The following is a 20446-nucleotide window of genomic DNA, read 5'->3' on the forward strand; positions in this document are numbered from 1 at the left end:
GTTTCTTCTGCAGAATGCTCAGTTTTTCCATTTCTGGTCATCCTCCTAGGGTACTCAGCACATCCTTCTGATGTAAAACAATCAAATACTGTTCAAAAAAAGGTCTTTATCATATCAGACACACAGAAGCTAAATAATAATTTTGGAAACCAGAAATTGTTTTGTTTACCCAATTTTTATTATCATCATCAAGTGGAAAAGATAGACAGACAAAAATTCCTTCAAAATTGTGCAATAATAACAGAGCAGAAATCAGTGAATGAAAAATAAAATGACACAGAGTAGCAATTCCAATGGTATTGTATTAAACTTCACTTAAGGAACCAGATTAGATGTTGACACTACCTCTAAAAAACCTCATTATAGACTGGCTGCACGTTTTGAAGGATTAATTATAAATGTTATAGCTAGTTCCAGTAATGAAGATGCCCTCTGGGTCCAAGAGTAACTCACTCCATTGCACCATTTCCCTCCTGAAGTCCATTTGAAGGAGACTTGGAAGTTGTTTCAGAAAAAGTTATTCTGGTCTTTCCTGAACACATTTTACATTTCCACCAGTGAAGTTTGTCATTAAATATTTCTCAGTTCCTACAAGATTTCAAGCATGCAGACCCTACGACTAAACTCTACCCTGGTGGAAAGGTTGAGCTGGTCCAGGAGAGCCAACATCTCACGTGCTCTTTCCTTGGTGGCCAACGTGATTTTGGGGCTCTAGGAACTGGATAATAATAATAATATAACAATCCTGCCCTGCTGGTTGTCTGGGTGAGGCAGATCCCTCTCCACTCAGACAAGAGCTTTCAAGTTCTGTGTTTCAGGGTTTCTAGAAGCCACAGCACTGTGGGGCCACCAAGGTGTCTTGCACCTTGCAAACACAAAGGTTCTTTAGTCACAAGTCCATAAGATGATGGCGTGGATGTTGGTAGCCAGTGTTGTCACATGCTCCCTCACTCTCTTATGCTCTCTCCTCCCCTTTCTAGCCGAGTATACAATCCTATACACCTAAGAATATGTAACTTGAGCTCTGTCCAAGGAAAATAGTCCTTTTCCCAGCACTAAATCTGCAGCGCTTTCCTGCTAATGCTGTGTCAAGGTAGGAGCACATGGAACAAGTTATGGCAGGGTTAGCCGGGGCGTGAACTTAGAGCATGCCAGCTATTCTGCAGATGAAATATCTGCATGCACAGCTTTCCCCTGCGGTCAACACGACGTGCTTCACCCCTCTCTGCAGTTCCTCTTGGCATTTAGTCTGGGGTGCGGGCTGTGAGCTCATGCTCTGGCTTGGCTCCTGCATGCACCCAGCGAAGGTCCTGGGCTCCTCGGGGGTGGCTGCATGTGGGAGCTGGGGTTACCCACTTGCCAAAGCCATTTTATGGAGGAGGCAGTGACGGCCGAAAGAGTGATGTGATTTATTCAGGCTGAAAGGAGCGCTTATTTGACCTTGAACGGTGCGTTCAGATCTCAAGCCTGGAAAACGGCCACTGCTTGTCTTTTCTCGTAAAAACCCAAACCCAAAAAACACACACTCACAGCCCTCCAAATATCCCAAGCCAAAGCAAAACGAACCTCACGCTCCAAAACCTCATCAGATTTTAGCCTTTGACTTCAGTCTTTTGTTCAAATGGACTTAAGAGTACTGGCAGGCAACTGCAGCGAGATCTGAAATGGATGCAAAGACAAATCAACTGGGAGAAGATCCTCCTAACCAGGGTATTTCCCAACCCCCTTTTTTTTGCCTTATGGATCTGAACATTGCACTGGGTTGCTATGAGATAAACCCCAGTCCCCTCCCCAAAGTCAGGATAACACTTCACATTGCATGAGGCTACTGAAACAAAACCAGAACAAAATACACACCCGGGTACCGTATTTACACCAGAACCCTCCCACCCCTTATACATCTCTGTGAACAAGATTCCGTGCTTCAAAAGTTCATAAAAAATATACAATTTGCCCACAATTGCATCTATCCTGCCCGCTCCCCACCTGGGGCTTGGACTTCTAGCTCTATATAAAATACACTAGCCCTGTGAAGTTGCGTTGCTGAGAGCACAGTGGTGATTTTTGCAATGAAGGGAAAGTCTCGGAGGGTCGGGCATGCCCGTGCATTACAGTACTGTCCGTGTAAAGACAAATCCAGCTTTGCACCCAGCCTGCCTGCTGCAGTGTCCCCCCGTGCAACGCGGGGGTGACCACAGAGGGCTCCGTTCCACCCAGGGCGAGTTAGTGAGGCACAGGTAATTCGAAGCGGTGGCTTTAAGGACCTAGTCCAACAAAATGCTTTGCTGGCAATAGGCTGAGCTCCGGACGAGCGCGGCTGAGCCACACGTACAATGGAGCCTTTCAGAGTGGCCAGAAGCGACCTGTCCCCTGACTGACGCTGGATAAGCATCCAGCCGCGGGATTTCTGCAGAATATAAAGTGGTTACAAGGGTCCCCTTGGCATCTGTCTTCCAGATAAAGATGGGTTAAGCTCTACTCGCTGTATCCAAGCAGGATTTATCCTTGGGGTGTAAAGCAGTAGCAGAGAACCAGCAGTGATTCTCACCAGCAAGGTGCCATCATCTGGGATGCTCTAACTCTTTTTTCCAATACCTGTGCCAGAAGAACTTGCATAATAAGGAAGGGGTTCACTACACCTTCTCTCTGCTTTTAGGCTTTCTTTCCTATATAAAATATTTTATTTATATCTTTAGAACAGTTCAGCCTCTAGGTCAGATTCTGGTCTCTCTGTGGAGCTGTATTTCCAGCTGGGTTGATTTACTCAAAATTTTCACTCCTGAGCAGCACCTGACCCACTAACAAGATAAAAATATGACGACTCTAAAATCATTGCTACTTATAAAAATCTGAGCATAGTTTGGTCCCAGCTTCGGGGGAAAAAAATCTGTCACCGGGAATGATAACACCAGTAATTGAAAATAGAGTCAGTATTTCTATAGAGTATCAAACCATACAGACCTTCTATTTCTTTATATATGTGAAATTAAATGGATCAGTCGTGTATCAAAACATAGTTGGCCTCTCTTATTTCATCTGTAGGAAGACTGCAATTCGAATTGAATTCACACTGCAAAAATACTCTTGGTTTAAACAAAGGAAACAAGACAATGTGCTGGATTTCACCGGTGCGAAGCTTTGCATATATCGAGCACGGCCAGGCGTGACCCGTGAACATCCGCTCGTGTCGCCGCTCTTGGCTTGGCAAGGGGGTTGGATTTGTGGTGAGATTCACATCTTGCTATCACAAAAAAAACCCCTCTCGACAGTGGTTACCAGACATTTATTTCTACTGCTCGGCTCTGTAGCCTGCATTATGTCTACTGGGAACGTGAGATGCCTAGTGATGGGAAAATAATATATATGTGGATATATAGGTTCCTTCTAAAGCTGAAGGTACGACTAGAGCTACTTTTAGGAAACACTAATGAAGGAGGATTGAATCCCTGCTGTAAACCAAATGAATTTAGATTTTCAGTAATTACAGCTCTCTAGGACTGTGGAGAATCTGTATGCGAAGCTGTTTCCTCACAGTGGAGGCTCCCCCTTCCGTCCCACTGCCACAGCAGCATCTTAGAGGAGCTCCATGGAGGGACGGGGTCCTGATTAGCTGGAGAGCGTGTTCGAAGGGGGTAGGGGCAAGTTTTTTTAGTGGTGTAAACTACAGCTTAATGGTCAGCAGCTCGGTGACTGGAGGTGCCCTCCAAAGAGGTTTGGGCAGCAGAGGGAGGGTGGTAGGACATGGCATCGACTGTTGTCACTGCACACCTGAAAGGTCAAAACTACAAAGTCTGGGCACTAGCACGGCACTGCAGAAGGATTCTGTGGATTCTGCAGCACTGCTGCCCACGGGTAACCCCTCACCTGCAGGAACAGCCCCAGAAATCCTCCTGCTAACAGCCCTTAGCATCAGCGTTCAAGGGTTTGCATCACCCTTGGCACCGTGGTTTGGTGCAGCCCAGATGCTTTCTCTTACAGTTACAGCAGCAGGAAGCTAAACTCCTACATAAAGGATGCGCTGCAGCATCTTGACTTGGGCTCTGAGATTGCTGAAAGGTTCTATCTTTTAATAAGGGGCGGGGGGGGAGGAATATGTAAAAATAAGGATTTTTTAATATCACGGCAAGAACAATGATGGGGATGCCAAGATCCTACTGCCTTGCAAGATAAAGTGGCACATGTTCTACACAATAATGTGTACAATGTCTGACGACTTTGGAAATCTGTTCTCAAGCAGATTTCCCAATAAATTAACACAACAAAAATGCCTCTATATAAAACAAAGTCCAAAGGATTTTTTGTTTTTAAAGTAAAAGCAAAACCTTCAGGGACTATATTACTTCTCTCTCTATCTACATATATAATCTCCTGAATTTCTTTTTAAATAAATTTATACTTGTCTTAGAAAAATAAAATGAGTAGCCAATTTAGTCAACGGAAAATATCTCACAGACTTAAAAGCATGCCCAGCAAGCATAGCCCTGTAAGACTAAATTAATGTTAAATCAAAGCAATTTGTTACTAAACCAACCTAGACTGCAATTCACAGTTGATTACTACAAAGTGTATTTTTAAATTCTTTTTTGGCCCATATAAAAATAACATATTGCAACTCAAAGTGCATTTTTAAAATAAACAATCAACTATTTTTATCAAATAAAATATTTACACCATTTGGTTTGTACAGTCAGAAATGCGCTTCATGCGATGACCATGGGAACATCATCTGAAAATCCAGTTATCATTGGGGCTTCGTCATCCTCATCTCCTGAAAAACAAACCCAGAGCTCTGTTACGCTGCCCTCAGCATTGTAGGGGGCACGAGTAAATGAGCTAGTGAAGCTGGCCACAAAATTGTCCTCAAATCCAGTAAATTGTGGCCTCACTCATGCTCCTACCTGGTTGCTGTATCTGTTATACTCAAGTTTTATTGCTTTGCATTAGGGGGAGTGGTTTACATAATCATTTAGGTTGGAAAAGACCTTTAAGATCATCAAGTTCTTAATGTCACACTGCAAACTCACTAAACCACGTCTGTAAATGCCATGTCCACATGTCCTTTAAACACCTCCAGGGATGGAGTTTCCACCACTGCCCTGGGCAGCCTCTGCCAGTGCTTCACAACCCTTTCCATGAAGTCGTGTTTCCTAGTACCCAGGCTAAACCACCCCTGGCACAACTCGAGGCCACTTCCTCTCATCCTATCGATCACTTGTTCATTGGGAAAAGAGCCCAGCATCCACCTTGCCACAACCTCCTTTCCAGGAGCTGCAGAGAGCGATGAGGTCTCCTCTCAGCCTCCTCTTCTCCAGGCTGAACACCTCCAGGTCCCTCAGCCGCTCCCAGAACCCCAGGGCTCCGGACCCTTCCCCAGCTCCGTTCCCCTTCTCTGGACACGCTCCAGCCCCTCAATGTCTTTCTTGGGGTGTGGAGCCCAGAACTGAACCCAGGATTTGAGGTGCAGCCCCCTGATTGCAGGGGAACAACCCCTGCCCTGCTCCTGCTGGCCACACCATGGTTGATACAAGACAAGATGCCACTGGCCCTCTTAGCCACCCAGGCCACTGCTGGTTCCTGTTCAGCCACTGTTCAGCATCTCAAAGCACAACGTAAGGTCTTGCACTGATTTCATGTCTTTCAGGCTGTGCATGAAACCAGGGGCTACGTACCTAAATCATCTCCTGAGGAGAATATGGCTGAGCCCAGGCGGGAGCTGTAGTGGCTGTTTGCAAAGGCGGTAAAGCTGTTCTGCAGCCGCCTGTGCCTCATGTAGAGCACCACGAACCCGATCCCGAGGGTCACCAGCAGCAGGAACAGCACCGGCACCACGATGGCAGCGACATCTGTGGATCTACCAGTTTTTGATGCAGAGGAGTCTTCACCTAAAATTAGGGAGGGAAAGAAGCACCGTTAGCAACTGATAGCACAGTTCTCTAGTGAGCTGGTGAGGTTTATATCAATCTTTATTAAGGAAGATGGGGAAAATGCAGGGACCTACCAGTTCCTAGCTCATCATAGAGAAGCGTGGCCGGCTCACCGCACATCTGCCCGCCGTACAGGCACCTGGCCTGGACGCTGAATGAATAGTTGTGCCCTATCTTCAGGTTGGAAACTTTGAAGAAGTTTTCTGTGGTGTTGCCCAGATAAGCTGTGATGTTCATCAGGCTGTCAAACATGTGAATCTCATAACCCTGAGAGTTGTGAAAAGAAAAGCACAAACAAAGACATCACTCGGCTGCAGAGGTCAGGTTTGCTCCTTCAGACAGGGCTTTGAAACTTGTTTCTCCTCCTGAATCTAGCTTTGATGAAGTGCCTTGGGCAACACGGAGCCTCCTCCAGGCATCCCTGTCAGCATGCAACGACCTCGTCCAGTTCAGGAAAGACAGAAGATTTAGATCTGTTTGGTTCACTCTGCCCTTAGCATCCACCCGAGATCACTCTAAATACAGAGTCCAGTAAAAGCAATGGCTTTTTTGATAATTTGCTGCCTGCCCAGGCCCTGCAGAGACCACCACAGATTTGCTATCAGGGACTAAGTAATCTTTTACAAGGGCTTGTAGTGATAGGATGAGAGGGAATGGCTTTAAATTGCAAGGGGGAAGATTTGGATTAGACATTAGGAAGAAATTGTTCACTATGAAGGTGGGGAGACCCTGGCCCAGGTTGCCCAGAGAAGCCATGGCTGCCCCATCCCTGGAGGGGTTCAAGGCCAGGTTGGATGGGGTTTGGAGCCCCTGATCCAGTGGGAGGTGTCCCTGCCCATGGCAGGGGTGGGACTGGATGGGCTTTGAGGGCCCTTCCAGCCCAAACCATTCTATGACTCTATGACAGTTCTCAAACTCTGATGAGCTTCCCAGCCCGATGGGACAGTGTCCTATTCCCAATCCTTTCACACGTGACACCTGACCTTTTCCAAGTGGATAATTGTGTTCCTAAAAGGTGACTGATGGGATCTATCAGCTTTAGTGGCTTAGTCACAATATGAATTGAAGCGAGCTCCAAGCAGAGGGCTCATCAAGAATGCTTTTCGGGAGCAGAAAGTACTAACATATTTCAAGGAGTCCATGAGAAGAGCCTTGCAGTGGCTCTGCTCTGGGCTCTTCTGGCCTGTAGGATGGGAGAGACAGCACAACTTACCCGGCTTTCATTGAAATTACTTTCCTTTAACGCCAAGCTCTTCCAAAAAAGCAGAATGTGGTCATTTTCTGTTATGATTTTTAAGGCGTCTGGTGCAGACAGTGGAACTGCAAGTTAGAAGAAAAGGCAGGTGGGTTAGGTTTTCACCCTGATGGCACTTTTTCTTTTGGCTGAGGAACAGTAATGGGGGGCATTTCTGAAAGTCAGGAGTTTTTAGGGATCAGCACAATTCTCAGCTCAGGAAAGGGCTGCACTGGAGGAGAGGACACTGTGGCATGTGATCTGGCAGGATATTTTCTGTGGTTTTTTATGGTAGGACTTTAATGGTATTTCATTTTGTCTACACAGCCAAAGAGGTGTCTTTCCCATCTCCATCTACAGAGGAGAAAAGCTCCTTGGCTGTCACCTGAGAGGCTTCCTCTCTGCTGCTGTTGTGGGGCGTTTAATTGCCCTTGTCAGGAGCTGTAGGGAGGTCTCTCAGAATTGGTCTGTGGCTGTGGGAGAGGACCAAGTGATGCAGAAACACTGCTGGAGTCTCCAGACAGCACAGAGTTGGGATGGGAGAGTGGACAATGCAGCAAGGACTTGCCCTGGCACCCACCCAGCAGCACTCTTTCATTTACCTGTGTTGATCTTCATGCTGGATTCTTTGCTCATATTTCCCAGTTGAACAATCACATGGTATTTGCCTCCCGGTTCAAGTTTCTTAATGGTGTACTCCACTGTGCTGTTCCGGGTTTTCACTTTGTAGATTTTATCTGCTTTTCTTACTAAATCTTTAACTGCAACAGCATACAACTACAGGGGGAGGAAAAGCACATATGGTGAAAGGTCCTACCTTCTTGCAGACCTGCTAGCAACCTCACAAACACCAGCCCAGGTTGCCCAGAGCAGTGGTGGCTGCCCCATCCCTGGAGGTGTTGAAGGCCTGGTTGGATGGAGCTTGGAGCAACCACATCCAGTGGGAAGTGTCAGGAGAGTGGTGGAACTGGACGGGCTTTAAGGCCCGTTCCAACCCAAACCGTTCCATGATTCTATGATGACAGACTAGGGGAATAAAATTTGAATTAAACCATTCCTGCACTTTACAGAAAGCCTGGGAAGTTAAGATTCCAAGCCTCTTGCTGGACTAGCTGGATCTCCACATGAGATCAGTATTTACCGATAGAGAAAATGCAGTTAATGGGACAGATGAGAGCAAGAGGAAGATCTCAGGTCGTATTTCTTAACAAATCACAAGGATGCGATGCATACCCCTGCCCTGTCAAAGTTTCTAGTTTTACCAGGATTTATGGATTTCAACTTTTCCCATTGAAGTCTCTGAACCAGAATAGGAGTGGAAAGCTTGCTGAGAAAATGACTCGCCTGCAATGGAGCGAGACCTGCCTGTACACCAGCGTGCCAGAAAACAGAACCAGCCTTTGTTGGGGCTGCGCCGGCTCGGCTGGAGCGGGAGACAGAGCCCGCAGCACGGCTGGCCAGACGCCTGTCCTAGAGGCTGAGCTCAGGCACTGGCCAGCCTGGTCTCCAGGGCAAAGCTGAAGCCCAAAAAGGTGATTTAGCACATGCCCAACTTTACTTTGAGACACAGATATCCCAGATATCCTTTGGAGGGCCATGGTGATGATCAGAGGGCTGGAGCACCTCCCATATGAGGACAAGCTGAGAGAGTTTAGCTTGTTCAGCCTGGAGAAAAGACGACTGCAACGAGACCTTAGAGCAGCTTCCAGTCCAGAAAGGGGCTCCAGAAAAGTTGGGGAGGGGCTCTTGATCATGAAGTGCAGAGATAGGACAAGGGGGAATGGTTTTAAGCTGAAAGAGGGGAGATTTAGATGAGATCTTAGGAAGAAATGTTTTCTTGTGAGGGTAGGGAGGCCCTGGAACAGGTTGCCCAGAGCAGTGGTGGCTGCCCCATCCCTGGAGGGGTTCAAGGCCAGGTTGGATGGGGCTTGGAGCAACTGGATCGGGTGGGAGGTGTCCCTGTCCATGGCAGGGGTGGGACTGGATGGGCTTTAAGGTCCCTTCCAACCCAAACCATTCCATGATTCTATGACTCTTTTAAACACAGTGTGAATGAACTAATGGCCAGTGTGAAAAGAGACACTGCAGGTCCCAGAGGTGCCAGCATTGTGACAATGACCATTTAGATGGAGCATAGATCTGATCTCAGACCCAGTTCTCCATCAGCAACAGGGCAGGGATCTGTCTTTAAGCTGGGGTTTGGGCACAAGGGGACAGGAGAAGGTGCTGTGAGATATTACCATGTCCTGGTCAGGCGAATCGTAGGGAGATTCCCACTTAATGACTGCGAACGTCTTTCCAGTGTGCACTGAGTGGAGGTGCCGAGGGGGAAGCCGGTTGTCAGGGATCATTTTCACCACAACGTAGTCAGACGGAGGCCCTTGGTAGGGAGACATCACACGGACCTTGAAGGGATGACCCAGAGGTTAATACTGTGCCTGCACCCTTTGGCAGTGAACTACAGCCCACAGTGCAGGTAGGAGGGGGAACAGAACAGGCTCCTACCAGAAACAGGTACTGCTCATCCCGCTGCACGATCACAGTGATGTTGTGGGAGGTGGTTGTGGTGTTGTGAGGGCTTCTGTACAGCTCCAGGAAGGACGTGGCATAGAAGATGCCATAGACCTGCAAGGAAGAGCACAGATTTTGTGAAGAGCTGGAGCTCCCATCCAAACTTTCCCTGGCTGTTGCTTTATAGGAACATGAATCATAGAATCACCAGACTGGAAAAGACCCACCGGATCATCGAGTCCAACCATTCCCATCAATCACTAACCCATGTCCCTCAGTGCCTCGTCCACCTGTCCCTTAAACCCCTCCAGGGAAGGTGACTCAACCCCCTCCCTGGGAAGCCTGTTGCAGGGCCCAATCATCCTTTCTGTGAAATATTTTTTCCTATCGTCCAGCCTGAACTTCCCCTGGTGGAGCTTGAAGCGATTCCCTCTCGTCCTGTCCCCTGTCACTTGGGAGAAGAGCCCAGCTCCCTCCTCTCCACAACCTCCTTTTAGGCAGTAGTAGAGAGCAATGAGGTCTCCCCTCAAGCAAAGGTCTCCCTGAAGCAAAGGTCCCTTTTCCTTTCAGCACTCTTTCTGCACTTTTTTTTCAGCACTTTCCTTTCAGCACTCTTTCTGCCCAAGTTCAGGTTCAGTCTGACCTCTCATTGCTGCTCTCCCCACCATAAAATCCTAGGCTCAGGTCTGATAACACAGTGTAATCAACTGAAGAACTATTGGAACATTGTGCTGTTTCAGCCACTTCTCCACTAGATAACAAAGCAGATTTCCTTGCTTCTGTTTGAGGGCCAGCAGGTTCTTCCCCTTGGTTTTTAAGCGTAAAATTTTCAGGGCTTTGCAATTCAATCTTTACAAATAGCCCTGTTTTAAGATTTTGCTTATGTTTTGAAGCTCTGAGCTAGCCCCTGTCCCGACTGGTGAGAAAGGAGAGATTGATGCCTTACGACATTCCTCGGTCCGGTCCAGCTGCACTCCACCGCAGTCTGGTTGATGGCTTTGGCTTTGAGACTTGGTGATGCAGGTCTCATCCCACTGGTCACCACGTGTACAAAAGACAGAGGGCTGTCACCCAGCTCTGTCCTAGCCCAAGCAGAAATTTCATAAGGAGTACGTGCTGTCAGATTGGCCACTGAGCAAAGAGAAATGGGCACTGTTAGGTGAGGCAAAGTGCTGCAACAGCAGGGTGAGAGCACTAGGAAACAGTCAGCAGCGTCAAACTATCTTAGACAGGAGCCTGACTCTCTTGGTTTGTGTTTTGATTTGAACAATTAAGAGTCACAGAAGGGCTCCAAGCCCCATCCAACCTGACCTTGAACCCCTCCAGGGATGGGGCAGCCACCACTGCTCTGGACAACCTGGGCCACAGCCTCCCCACCCTCACAGCAAAACATTTCTCCCTAAGATCTCATCTCAGTCTCCCCTCTTCCAGCTGAAAACAATTCCCCCTTTGTCCTCTCCCTGCCCTCCCTGATCCAGAGCCCCTCCCCAGCTTTTCTGGAGCCCCTTTCAGCACTGGAAGCTGCTCTAAGTTCTCCCTGGAGCCTTCCCTTCTCCAGGCTGAACTCTCTCAGCCTATCCTTGTACAGAAGGTGCTCCAGCCCTCAGATCATCTTTGTGGCCTCTTCTGGACTTGCTTTATAAATTTCCTTTACACAGAAGCACCTGGGGCTCTGGTATCTGACCCAGCCTGTGCTTTTGTGCACCAGAATGCTTTCCCGTATCTAGACTGTGCACACCAGTGATTTTTCCAATCCGATTAATAGGGACGTGTATAGAGGCCCAAGAAACTGTTGACCTTTTGCAGAGTATATAAGGAACCATAAACAAAATCCCATGTGATGAGAAAAGGCCAGTACAGCTCTGGGGGATAAATCCCAAATCCGCTTGAAATCTCCAAGTCCTAAGAAGAGAAGCCAAGGCTTTTGCTGGTTTGTCCTCTTGAGATTTACTCTTTTCTAAACAGAAACTACTCAGTTGCAAAAAAAGAAAGAAAAAGCTTTCCGTAAAACCTTCTGTTTAGTGTTGACTAAGGCAGAATTTTATACTTTGCTCAGAATTTACCTTTTTGGATGGACTTTTCTCCTTCTACGATCAGAGTCCTTTTTTCCTGCCTGTGCGTATCAAATGTCCAGTAGATGTTCACAACGTAACCGCTGACCTGTCAAGCAGCAAGGGCAAACAACGTGAATTATCAGTTCAGCTCTTTTTGCATGCAGTAAAAGTCATCATTGAAAGTCTTTCCATTGTATTTTTCATCCTAATTAAAAGAGCTGATGGTGGTTGATGAGTACTAAGAAATAATTCGGCATGAAGTAACAAGCTTTAAAAAGTAATTGCACTACATAAACAGGTGACAGTTTAACACAGAATCATAGAACAGTTTGGGTTGGAAGGGACCTTAAAGATCATCCAGTCCCACCCCTGCCATGGGCAGGGACACCTCCCACTGCATCAGGGGCTCCAAGCCCCGTCCAACCTGGCCTTGAACCTCTCCAGGGATGGGGCAGCCACCCCTGCTCTGGGCAACCTGGGCCAGGGCCTCCCCACCCTCACAGCAAAACATTTCTTCCTAAGATCTCCCCTCTTTCAGCTGAAAACCATCCCCCTTTGTCCTCTCCCTGCCCTCCATGATCAAGAGCCCCTCCCCAGCTTTCCTGAAGGCCTTTCAGTACTGGAAGCTGCTCTGAGGTCTCCCTGGAACCTTCTCTTCTCTATCCAATCCAGTATTTAGCACTTTCCCAACACAAGCCCTTTCCCCTATATTTTAGGGTCAAAAGTAAAGGTAAGAATGTTACCTTGATATTAGTAGTCATTTTTAGGCTGAAACTTACGGAGTCCTCACTGTAGCTCTCGATGTGTATGACTGGTGGAGGAATGACTAGAGGGAAAGGGAGAAACAGCTATAGCCACAGCACAAAGAAATGAAGTCTTTCTTGAGAGAGAACAGGTAAAATACAGGCTTTCATTTCAACAATGGTCTCTCAGACCAGGAGTCTCCCATCTTCCCAGCCCCTCCTTGCCTGCCTCTCAGACACGCCCTGAAGAGAAGACACTGACATGCTGAACCTCCATAATTTTTTCAGTCAGCCATCTAAAAGCTGCCTTATCTGTGACTAGTTTGGCACCAGCTGGAAGCAGAGAGGGCTAGGCACAGGTATTTTACCTCTGAGCTGAGTGGGATGAAATCACATCACAGTTAATGGCTTCTGACCTTTCAAGGAACTGGTGAATCATGGAATCATAGAATGATTTGGGTTGGACGGGACCTTAAAGATCATCCAGTTCCACCCCTGCCATGGGCAGGGACACCTCCCACTGGATCAGGGGCTCAAAGCCTCATCCAACTTGGCCTTGAACACCTCCAGGGATGGGGCGTCCTTTGTCTACATAGTGAGGATGCACTTTCATTAGCAAACAATTTTGACATCAGAATATAGGTTTGGAAGAAAAACTTGGCATGAATATAACTGAATTCAAAAGGTTGTTTTAAAAACAGTTTGGAGGGAAATGATTTACTGCGTTATTTGAATTTATCTCCCATAATGTTGTGACAGTTCTTGGAAGCCTTTTAGTGGTCTCACCTACGTATGAGATGCAGAAGCCATCATTATCATAACCCAAGAACAATAAGCAAGCATCCTTTCAGCCAGAGACAGCACAGGAGAGAGTGGTAACGTGTCTCGCCTATCCAAAAGTAGGATCTAACCTACACAAGTCAGAGGGAAGCCCAGAAGTGAGGGGAACCTTCTGGACAGGCTTCTTGCCCAGAGCAGTACCTCCATCCTACATGCCACAGAGGTCAGAGGAAGAGTCAGCAACATGTTCAGACTTCGAGGCAGCTGAAGTGGCACAACAAAGTTGCTGAATAGTTTAAAACACTCCATAGGGAATCATAAAGAACGAGGAGGAGGTTACGCATGCTGATGCTGATGCTTCAGGCTTCTATTCAGCTTTTTTGCTATGTTGTCTGAGTTGACTGAAACAACAACATTTACCTTTGCCTTTTACGGTGGTTATGGATTTGGAATCACTCCAGTTTCCCACTCCTCGACTAGTTACTGCAGCAACCTTTTCAAATGTGAGAGAGTTAGTTTAATATGAATAAATGTACCCCGCCAACATTGTATAATGCAGAGAACGGGGTTACAGCAGGGTTACGGACATGGCAGAGCTCATGGGAAAAGGACTTTGAAGCAAACAATAGCTCAATTACTTGGCAATAAAATGCTTATTGCAGAGATAAAGCAAACTACTTTAAGTCAATTAAAGGAATCTAAAAGGAGGGAGGTACATCCTCTTTGGAGATAACCGCTCCCTTATAAGATCTTTTCGAGGAGTCTATCTAGATAAGGAGTCTTGGACCCTATCTGCTGTAGTGTAGGTAAGAACAGATGAAGTCCATGTGAGTGCTGAATCCAGTGCCAAAGATTTATTTGGGAACAGATAAGTACAGGAAGGAAAACCATGGAAGGAAAGACTCGCGCCAACTGACTGTAAGAATAACGCCGATTCATGAGGAGCAGGGAGGTGTTTATTCCTCCTCCCTATGGACTCCCCCAGGAACCCTTCCTCATTCAGCACAGGGAGCACGGACAATGGCAGAGCAAACATTTCCCAGAGCTCACTGTGCAGACGTTCATTTCCTATTCTTATTAGTTCTGTCTATAATTACCCAGCTTCTCCCATGTGTATACATTCCCCACAGGCGGATCTGCTTCTTTTCCCAGTGATGCAGTAAGGACCAAATTTATCTCTGTCCCAGATCCGGTGCTATTGCAGTGACACAGGAATGGGCAACGATTAGTGCAGACTGCACAAAACAGCCTGGTCTTCTGGGAAAAGGAGCAAATCAAGGGCCTTAATTCAGGCCTTGAAACTATATATGTTAGCAGCACAAATGCCAAGCTCCCATTGTGGGCTGACATTTTAACATCCTTTTTTAGCAAGTCCTAGGCTGTGCAGGACTTGGACCATGCAGTGGAAAGTAATGAGAGCTTTGCAAATACTCACTCTAACTGTGTATAATGTGTTGACCTGTAAGTTCCTGATCTCTGTGTAGTTCCTGGTGCTTCTAAGGGACGACCACTCCTTGGATCCGCTCCTGCTGTATTCCACCTAGGAGCACCAAAAAAAGAAATGAGGGCCCCACAATCAACAATACCATGGGTGCCAGGTCCCTCTGTGTCAAAATCTCAGCAGAAAGAAGTACGAAAGTGAAAGAAGAGAATGAGAAATGAAATTATGGAGTTGAGGGCTGTGTCGCTACCTACAGCCCTGCAGTATTTCTTCTCCCAGCTTGCCCGATGCTCTCACCAGATTTCCTCTATGAAATCAGTCACAGTTATTAAGGTTGGAAAAGACCTCTAAGGTCATCCAGTCCAAGTGTCAGCCCAACACCACTGTGCCTCCTAAACCATGTCATGAAGTGCCACATCTACATGCTTTTTGAACCCCTCCAAGGATGGTGACTCCACCAGTTCCCTGGGCAGCCTCTGTCAGGGCTTCATCACTCTTTTGGTAAAAAAGAGCTTCCTTGGCACAACTTGAGGCCATTTCCTCTCACGCTTGCTCCTTGGGAGAAGAGACCTCACCACAACCTCCTTTCAGGGAGCTGCAGAGAGTGATGAGGACTCCTCTCAGCCTCCTCTTCTCCAGGATAAACGTCCTATCCCTGGCCCACCCGCCTCTGCAGAGACAGCTGTGTCCAGCCAGGCCAGCCCGTGCTGCTGCGAGCCCCCAGCAGCCTTCCCCATCCCACTGTCGATCCGGACTCGGCCCCACGAGGCAGCAGGACTCACGATATATTCCCGTATGAGGCCGTGGGCGTTCATGGGGGGACTCCAGCAGCCCGTCACCACACCCTCAGCTTCTTTCTTCAGGGACAGCTGAAGGTTAAAGGGAGCATCTGGTACTGGGGAGAGAAACGGAGGTATTAATGATGGTCCAGATGACCTGGGAAAAAGCAGGGTCTCCCTGAAAAGTTGGGACAGAGGGGGAATGGCCAAGAAGGCCAGGCTCATGGGAGATCTTATTCCTACAGTTGTGTCCCGAGTCCCTTTCATCCCCGCTCTGGAGCAATGAAGCCTTTTTCATGGCTGCAAAGATAGGGTATCGCTAGGCTCTTTGCCTTATCTTGCATCCTTTCCTAATCCTGACCTCCACTCTGCAGGCAGGAAGATCCCACTCCTTGTGTGTGGTACTGACCAGTCCCACAGCCCCACACCGCACTGGGTGAAAAGATGAACCTCCTGGTGATACTAAACCACCAAATCAGGAGCAAGAAAGAGGGCAGGTTGGTGGCTCGGTGCAGGACCACCTCTAGGCAGGGAACCCACAGCCCTTTTTCCCAGTCCAGCACAATTCCCTAGGCCTATGGAAAGGCTCCTTTTGTTCATAATCATGATACCTCATCAGCATCTACTCTCTAAGGTGAAGCCGAATGCATTAGGTCACCGATAAGACCATGCAGGGCTGCTTACGTCCTTCGGGTGTCCGGAGGGTGATGAAGTCGTTGGTGTTGTAGACTCGGCTGAGACATTGCACTTGGACTTTGACCTGATAGGTGCAGTCAGGCTTGAGGACCTTCAAAACGCTGTTAGTTTTGTTGCTGTGGGTTTCCAAAATCTTCCAAATGCTCTCACCGACTATCCTGCACGAGAAAGCCCCACCGTTCCAGTCAGGACAGCACCAACAAAAGGTGAAACCACCTCTGTATGTTAGAGCTTGCTGCTCAGTGTCCTTTCCAGCAAAGCCACATCATCACCTTGAAAAGATGCTCTCTTAAAGCCTGAACTAAACATAGCTTAGTGACTTATAAGCACCATCCTCTGAGGTTTTCTATAACTGCTGCGCTCTAATTTCTTGACTTTGTTCTCATTGTCAACGGTCCCACAAAGACAAGACCCAAGCAGAAAAAAAACCCAAATACAGCCACATCCCACCTGAATAAACAACCTGGTAGAAACAAATTGAGGGAATGGCCTCAAGCTCCGCCAGGGGAGGTTTAGGCTGAACATTAGGAAAAAATTTTCACGGAAAGGGTCACTGGGCACTGGCAGAGGCTGCCCAGGGAGGGGGTTGTGTCACCTTCCCTGGAGGAGTTTAAGGGACGGGTGGATGAGGTGCTGAGGGACATGGTTTAGTGATTGATGGGAATGGTTGGACTCGATGACCCAGTGGGTCTTTTCCAACCTGGTGATTCTATGATGCTATGAAATACAGCTCTCCATAATGCACCCTACTTACAGTGATTTTGGGTTGTTTTTGCAACAAAGGATTAGATGATTTTTACCCAGCAGAACTCAACTGTGTAGCTCCCAGCCTTTTAGGTCTGATTCTGTACGGTGCTTTGCTCTAAACATGAATAAACTGGTACCTGTGCTCATGCGTGCAGTTTTGGGCATCACAGTATAAAAAGGATCTAAAGCTACCAGATCATGTCCAGAGAAGGGCACGGAGTTGGTGAGGGGTTTAGAGAGGAAGCCGTGTGAAGAGCAGCTGGAGTCACTTGGTCTATTCAGCCTGGAGAAGAGGAGACTGAAGGGAGACCTCATTGCCCTTTACAGCTTCCTTACAAAGGGAGGAGGAGCAGCAGGTGCTGAGCTCTTCTCTGGCAACCAGTGACAGAATCCAAGGGAATGGCAGGAAGATGCATCAGGGGAGGGTTAAGTTGGACATTAGGAAAGGGTTCTTCCCCCAGAGGGTGGTGGAGCACTGGAACAGCTCCCAGAGAAGCAGCCACAGCACCAAGCCTGACAATATTCCAGAAGCATTTGGCCAACGCCTCAGCCCCACAGTGTGAATGTTGGGGTGTCCTGTGCAGGGACAGGAGTTGGACTCAATGATCCTTGTGGGTCCCTTCCAACTCAGGACGTTTTATGATTCTGCGCTTCTCCTAACTTCTAATTCATACGGACAGCAGTGGCTCATGTACTGTACCTGTAATAGACGTTGTAGACACAGGAGGTCGAGGACATTCGTTTTGGCCGAGCCCACGTCAGAGTGACGTCACCAGAGAAATCTGCCGTCCACTGCAGGTTCTGGACTTTGTACACGATTGTGTCATCTAAGCAGGCAATGGGAAAAGATAGTCTGTCAGAGGGCAACCAGCCCTTTACCCAGAACAGAAATAGGAGTTATGGTCACGGCACAAACACCACACGGAGGCAGAAACAGTAATGGGACTGAAAGGAATATTTTCACCATTTTAATCAGATATGTAATTTACGTGGGGTTTATCAGTGGAGAAGAGTGGAAGGGATTTTCCTCCAGACTCGAATCCTGGGTTTGGTTTTGGGCCCCTCACTCCAAGGAAGACATTGAGCGGCTGGAGCACGTCCAGAGATGGGGAATGGAGCTGGGGAAGGGTCTGGAGCCCAGGGGTTCTGGGAGCGGCTGAGGGACCTGGGGCTGCTTAGTTTGGAGAAGGCTGAGAGGAGACTTCTTCACTCTCTGCAGCTCCTGGAAAGGTGGTTGTGGTGAGGTGGGAGCTGGTCTCTGCTCCCAAGGAACAAGGGACAGGATAAGAGGAAACAGCCTGAAGTTGTGCCAGGGAAGGTTTAGATTGGATATTAGGAAAAATGTCATCACCAAAAGGATTGTCAAGCTCTGGCAGAGGGTGCCCAGGGAAGAGATGGAGTCACCATCCCTGGGGTTATTTAAAAGATGGGTAGATGGGGTGTTTAGGGACATAGTTTAGCAGGCATGCTGCTGTTGGGCTGACTGGATGATCTGAGAGGTCTTTTCCAACGTTAACAATTCCACAATTCTAAGAGTGGGCTTGACAGAAGGCAGTTCCAAGCAGGAACACAGCCCTGGTGCTCTTAGTTCTCCCCAAAATGTCCCGATTTGTCTTTATGCTGCATCATGCAAGCACCCCCTTTCCCTCAAGGAAATATAAAGCACAGCTGTCAACGAAATACTCTTTAACGTCATTTTGGAAGTGTATGAGTGCAAACGGAGCAGTGCAAGTTAAGTCACTCTTTTACTTGCGTGGTGAATCTGTGCTGTGCTTGTGAGCCATCAGGGGTTTTGCTTTGTGTCCTTTGTGTAAGGTTTCCCTTATCACATCGCGTGTTTGGCGCAAGGACTCAAGTGAGGGCTGGTAACCAAGGCAAGAGTCTGGGTATCCCCTTGACACAGCTCTGTGGCTGAATCACCTCCTGCCCTTGGGAGAGGCATTTAGGGCATAAAGGCACTGCGAAATCTGGTGCCAACTGGAAATGAAACCCAGTAGGCACACAGCTCCGTGGACAGGTACGGCAGGACAAGCTATCTGAGCAAAAAGAGATGGTTTCCCCTTGGCACAGCAGCCGGGCAGCTCTTTCCCCCTCCCCTGAACCTGCTAGCCTCTCTCAATCAATATTTAATTAAAGAACTAAAACCTGATTGATGCTCAGCCCCGCAAGCAGTTCAGCAGGAAAGCGGCTGAACCTCACGGCTGCCCAGAGACAGCGATCGATCGCTGTTATCTGCCCAGGGCACGTCCCGCTTGCCTCCGCGGGGCCACCAAAGGCCAGGGTGGGAGGACTAGGGATGGTGGCGGGGCACGTGCCACAGCTCCCAGGGTCACCTTGCAAAGGAGGACAGAGCCAGAGACTATTGCTTCACCTCTGGGCCATGTAAAACATGCTGGCAGCTTTGCTCCTACCCATCCTAAAGCTGTTTGCCTGCAAGCTTGGGGGTGGAGGGCTCTTTGTCAGGGAGTGCAGGTAAGGGACGAGGGGCAACAGTTTTAGGCTGAAAAAGGGGAGATTGAGATGAGATTTTAGGAAGCAATTCTTTATAATGAGGGTGGTGAGACACTGGCACAGGTTGCCCAGGGGAGCGGTGAGGGCCTCATCCCTGGAAACATTCCAGGTCAGGTTGGATGGGGCTCTGAGCAGCCTGATCTGGTTAAAGACGTCCCTGCCCCTGCAGGAGGTTGCACTGGATAACCTGTGAAGGTCCCTTCCAAACCAAAGCATTCCGTGATTCTGTGTTTTTCTGTGTCTGAGGCTGCTGGAAGACAAATTGTCAGTGTAGAACCTGGCCTGAAAGTTGTCTTAGCTGGTTATAAATGGGCGAGGAGGTAAGTCGAACAACTAAACAGAGGCAGCAACATCTAGGGTGTTGTGATTGAAAGGTCACACAGCCAGGAGAACACCTCTGCGTGCTAACACAGAGCAGGGCATAAGAAATGGGGGAAAGCTGCTGCTTACCAGTACAGTTCCTCTCGTCGCTGCTGTCTGAGCAGTCCAGGTATCCATCACAGCGCTCTGTCACCATAATGCAGGCCTCTCCGTCCTCACATTTATAACCATTGGGGCACAACAGGGTGCTGTGAGTAGCTGAAAGAGGCAGAACGGTTTCAGGACTCAAGGCAGGGAAGTTCCCTCACCAGCACTTGGCTGGTGGCAAGGCCGGCAGTGTCACTGCAGCATCAAAAGCAGGCACAGTGCTGGGGTTGCTGCACGTCAGGGATGGAGCCCCAGCAGAATCTGTCAGTCCTAGGGCTACCTCATTCCGGCTGCATCTTCTGGCATCATCACACATGCTGGCATCAGAACATGGAGCTTATCCCACTGAAAACAACAACTAGACTTCTAATGAAAATGGGACTGATTGTTTGGGCTTTTTATTCTTTTTTTTTGCTGCATCTACTGCAGGGATTTCACCAGCAATAAAACCCCTTTGTGGCTCCCTTGTCCTCACAAAATGCTTCTCAACAGGCTGCCCAGGGAGGGGGTTGAGTCACCTTCCCTGGAGGGGTTTAAGGGACGGGTGGACGAGGTGCT

At 48.2% G+C, this 20446-nt stretch overlaps 1 protein-coding gene across 1 annotated transcript in view; it reads right to left on the reverse strand.

Moving 5' to 3' along the window:
- Positions 1-2755: 2755 nt before the first annotated feature.
- Positions 2756-20446, reverse strand: part of SORL1 (sortilin related receptor 1) — a 48282-nt gene continuing 30591 nt past the window's right edge. Inside the window, exons 32-47 of the mRNA XM_069876456.1 lie at positions 19871-19999; positions 17610-17736; positions 16151-16320; positions 15470-15582; positions 14682-14786; positions 13667-13739; positions 12467-12549; positions 11733-11829; positions 10616-10800; positions 9664-9783; positions 9399-9563; positions 7761-7935; positions 7138-7244; positions 5999-6191; positions 5670-5882; positions 2756-4768 (exon numbers count right to left, since the gene is read on the reverse strand). Of these exons, the coding sequence (XP_069732557.1) occupies positions 4701-4768; positions 5670-5882; positions 5999-6191; positions 7138-7244; positions 7761-7935; positions 9399-9563; positions 9664-9783; positions 10616-10800; positions 11733-11829; positions 12467-12549; positions 13667-13739; positions 14682-14786; positions 15470-15582; positions 16151-16320; positions 17610-17736; positions 19871-19999 (2123 nt within the window). The 3' untranslated portion in view covers positions 2756-4700. The remainder of the gene's footprint in view (positions 4769-5669; positions 5883-5998; positions 6192-7137; positions 7245-7760; positions 7936-9398; positions 9564-9663; positions 9784-10615; positions 10801-11732; positions 11830-12466; positions 12550-13666; positions 13740-14681; positions 14787-15469; positions 15583-16150; positions 16321-17609; positions 17737-19870; positions 20000-20446) is intronic.

Source organism: Phaenicophaeus curvirostris, chromosome 25, assembly GCF_032191515.1.
Source record: "Phaenicophaeus curvirostris isolate KB17595 chromosome 25, BPBGC_Pcur_1.0, whole genome shotgun sequence".
In the NCBI taxonomy this organism is placed as follows: domain Eukaryota; kingdom Metazoa; phylum Chordata; class Aves; order Cuculiformes; family Cuculidae; genus Phaenicophaeus; species Phaenicophaeus curvirostris.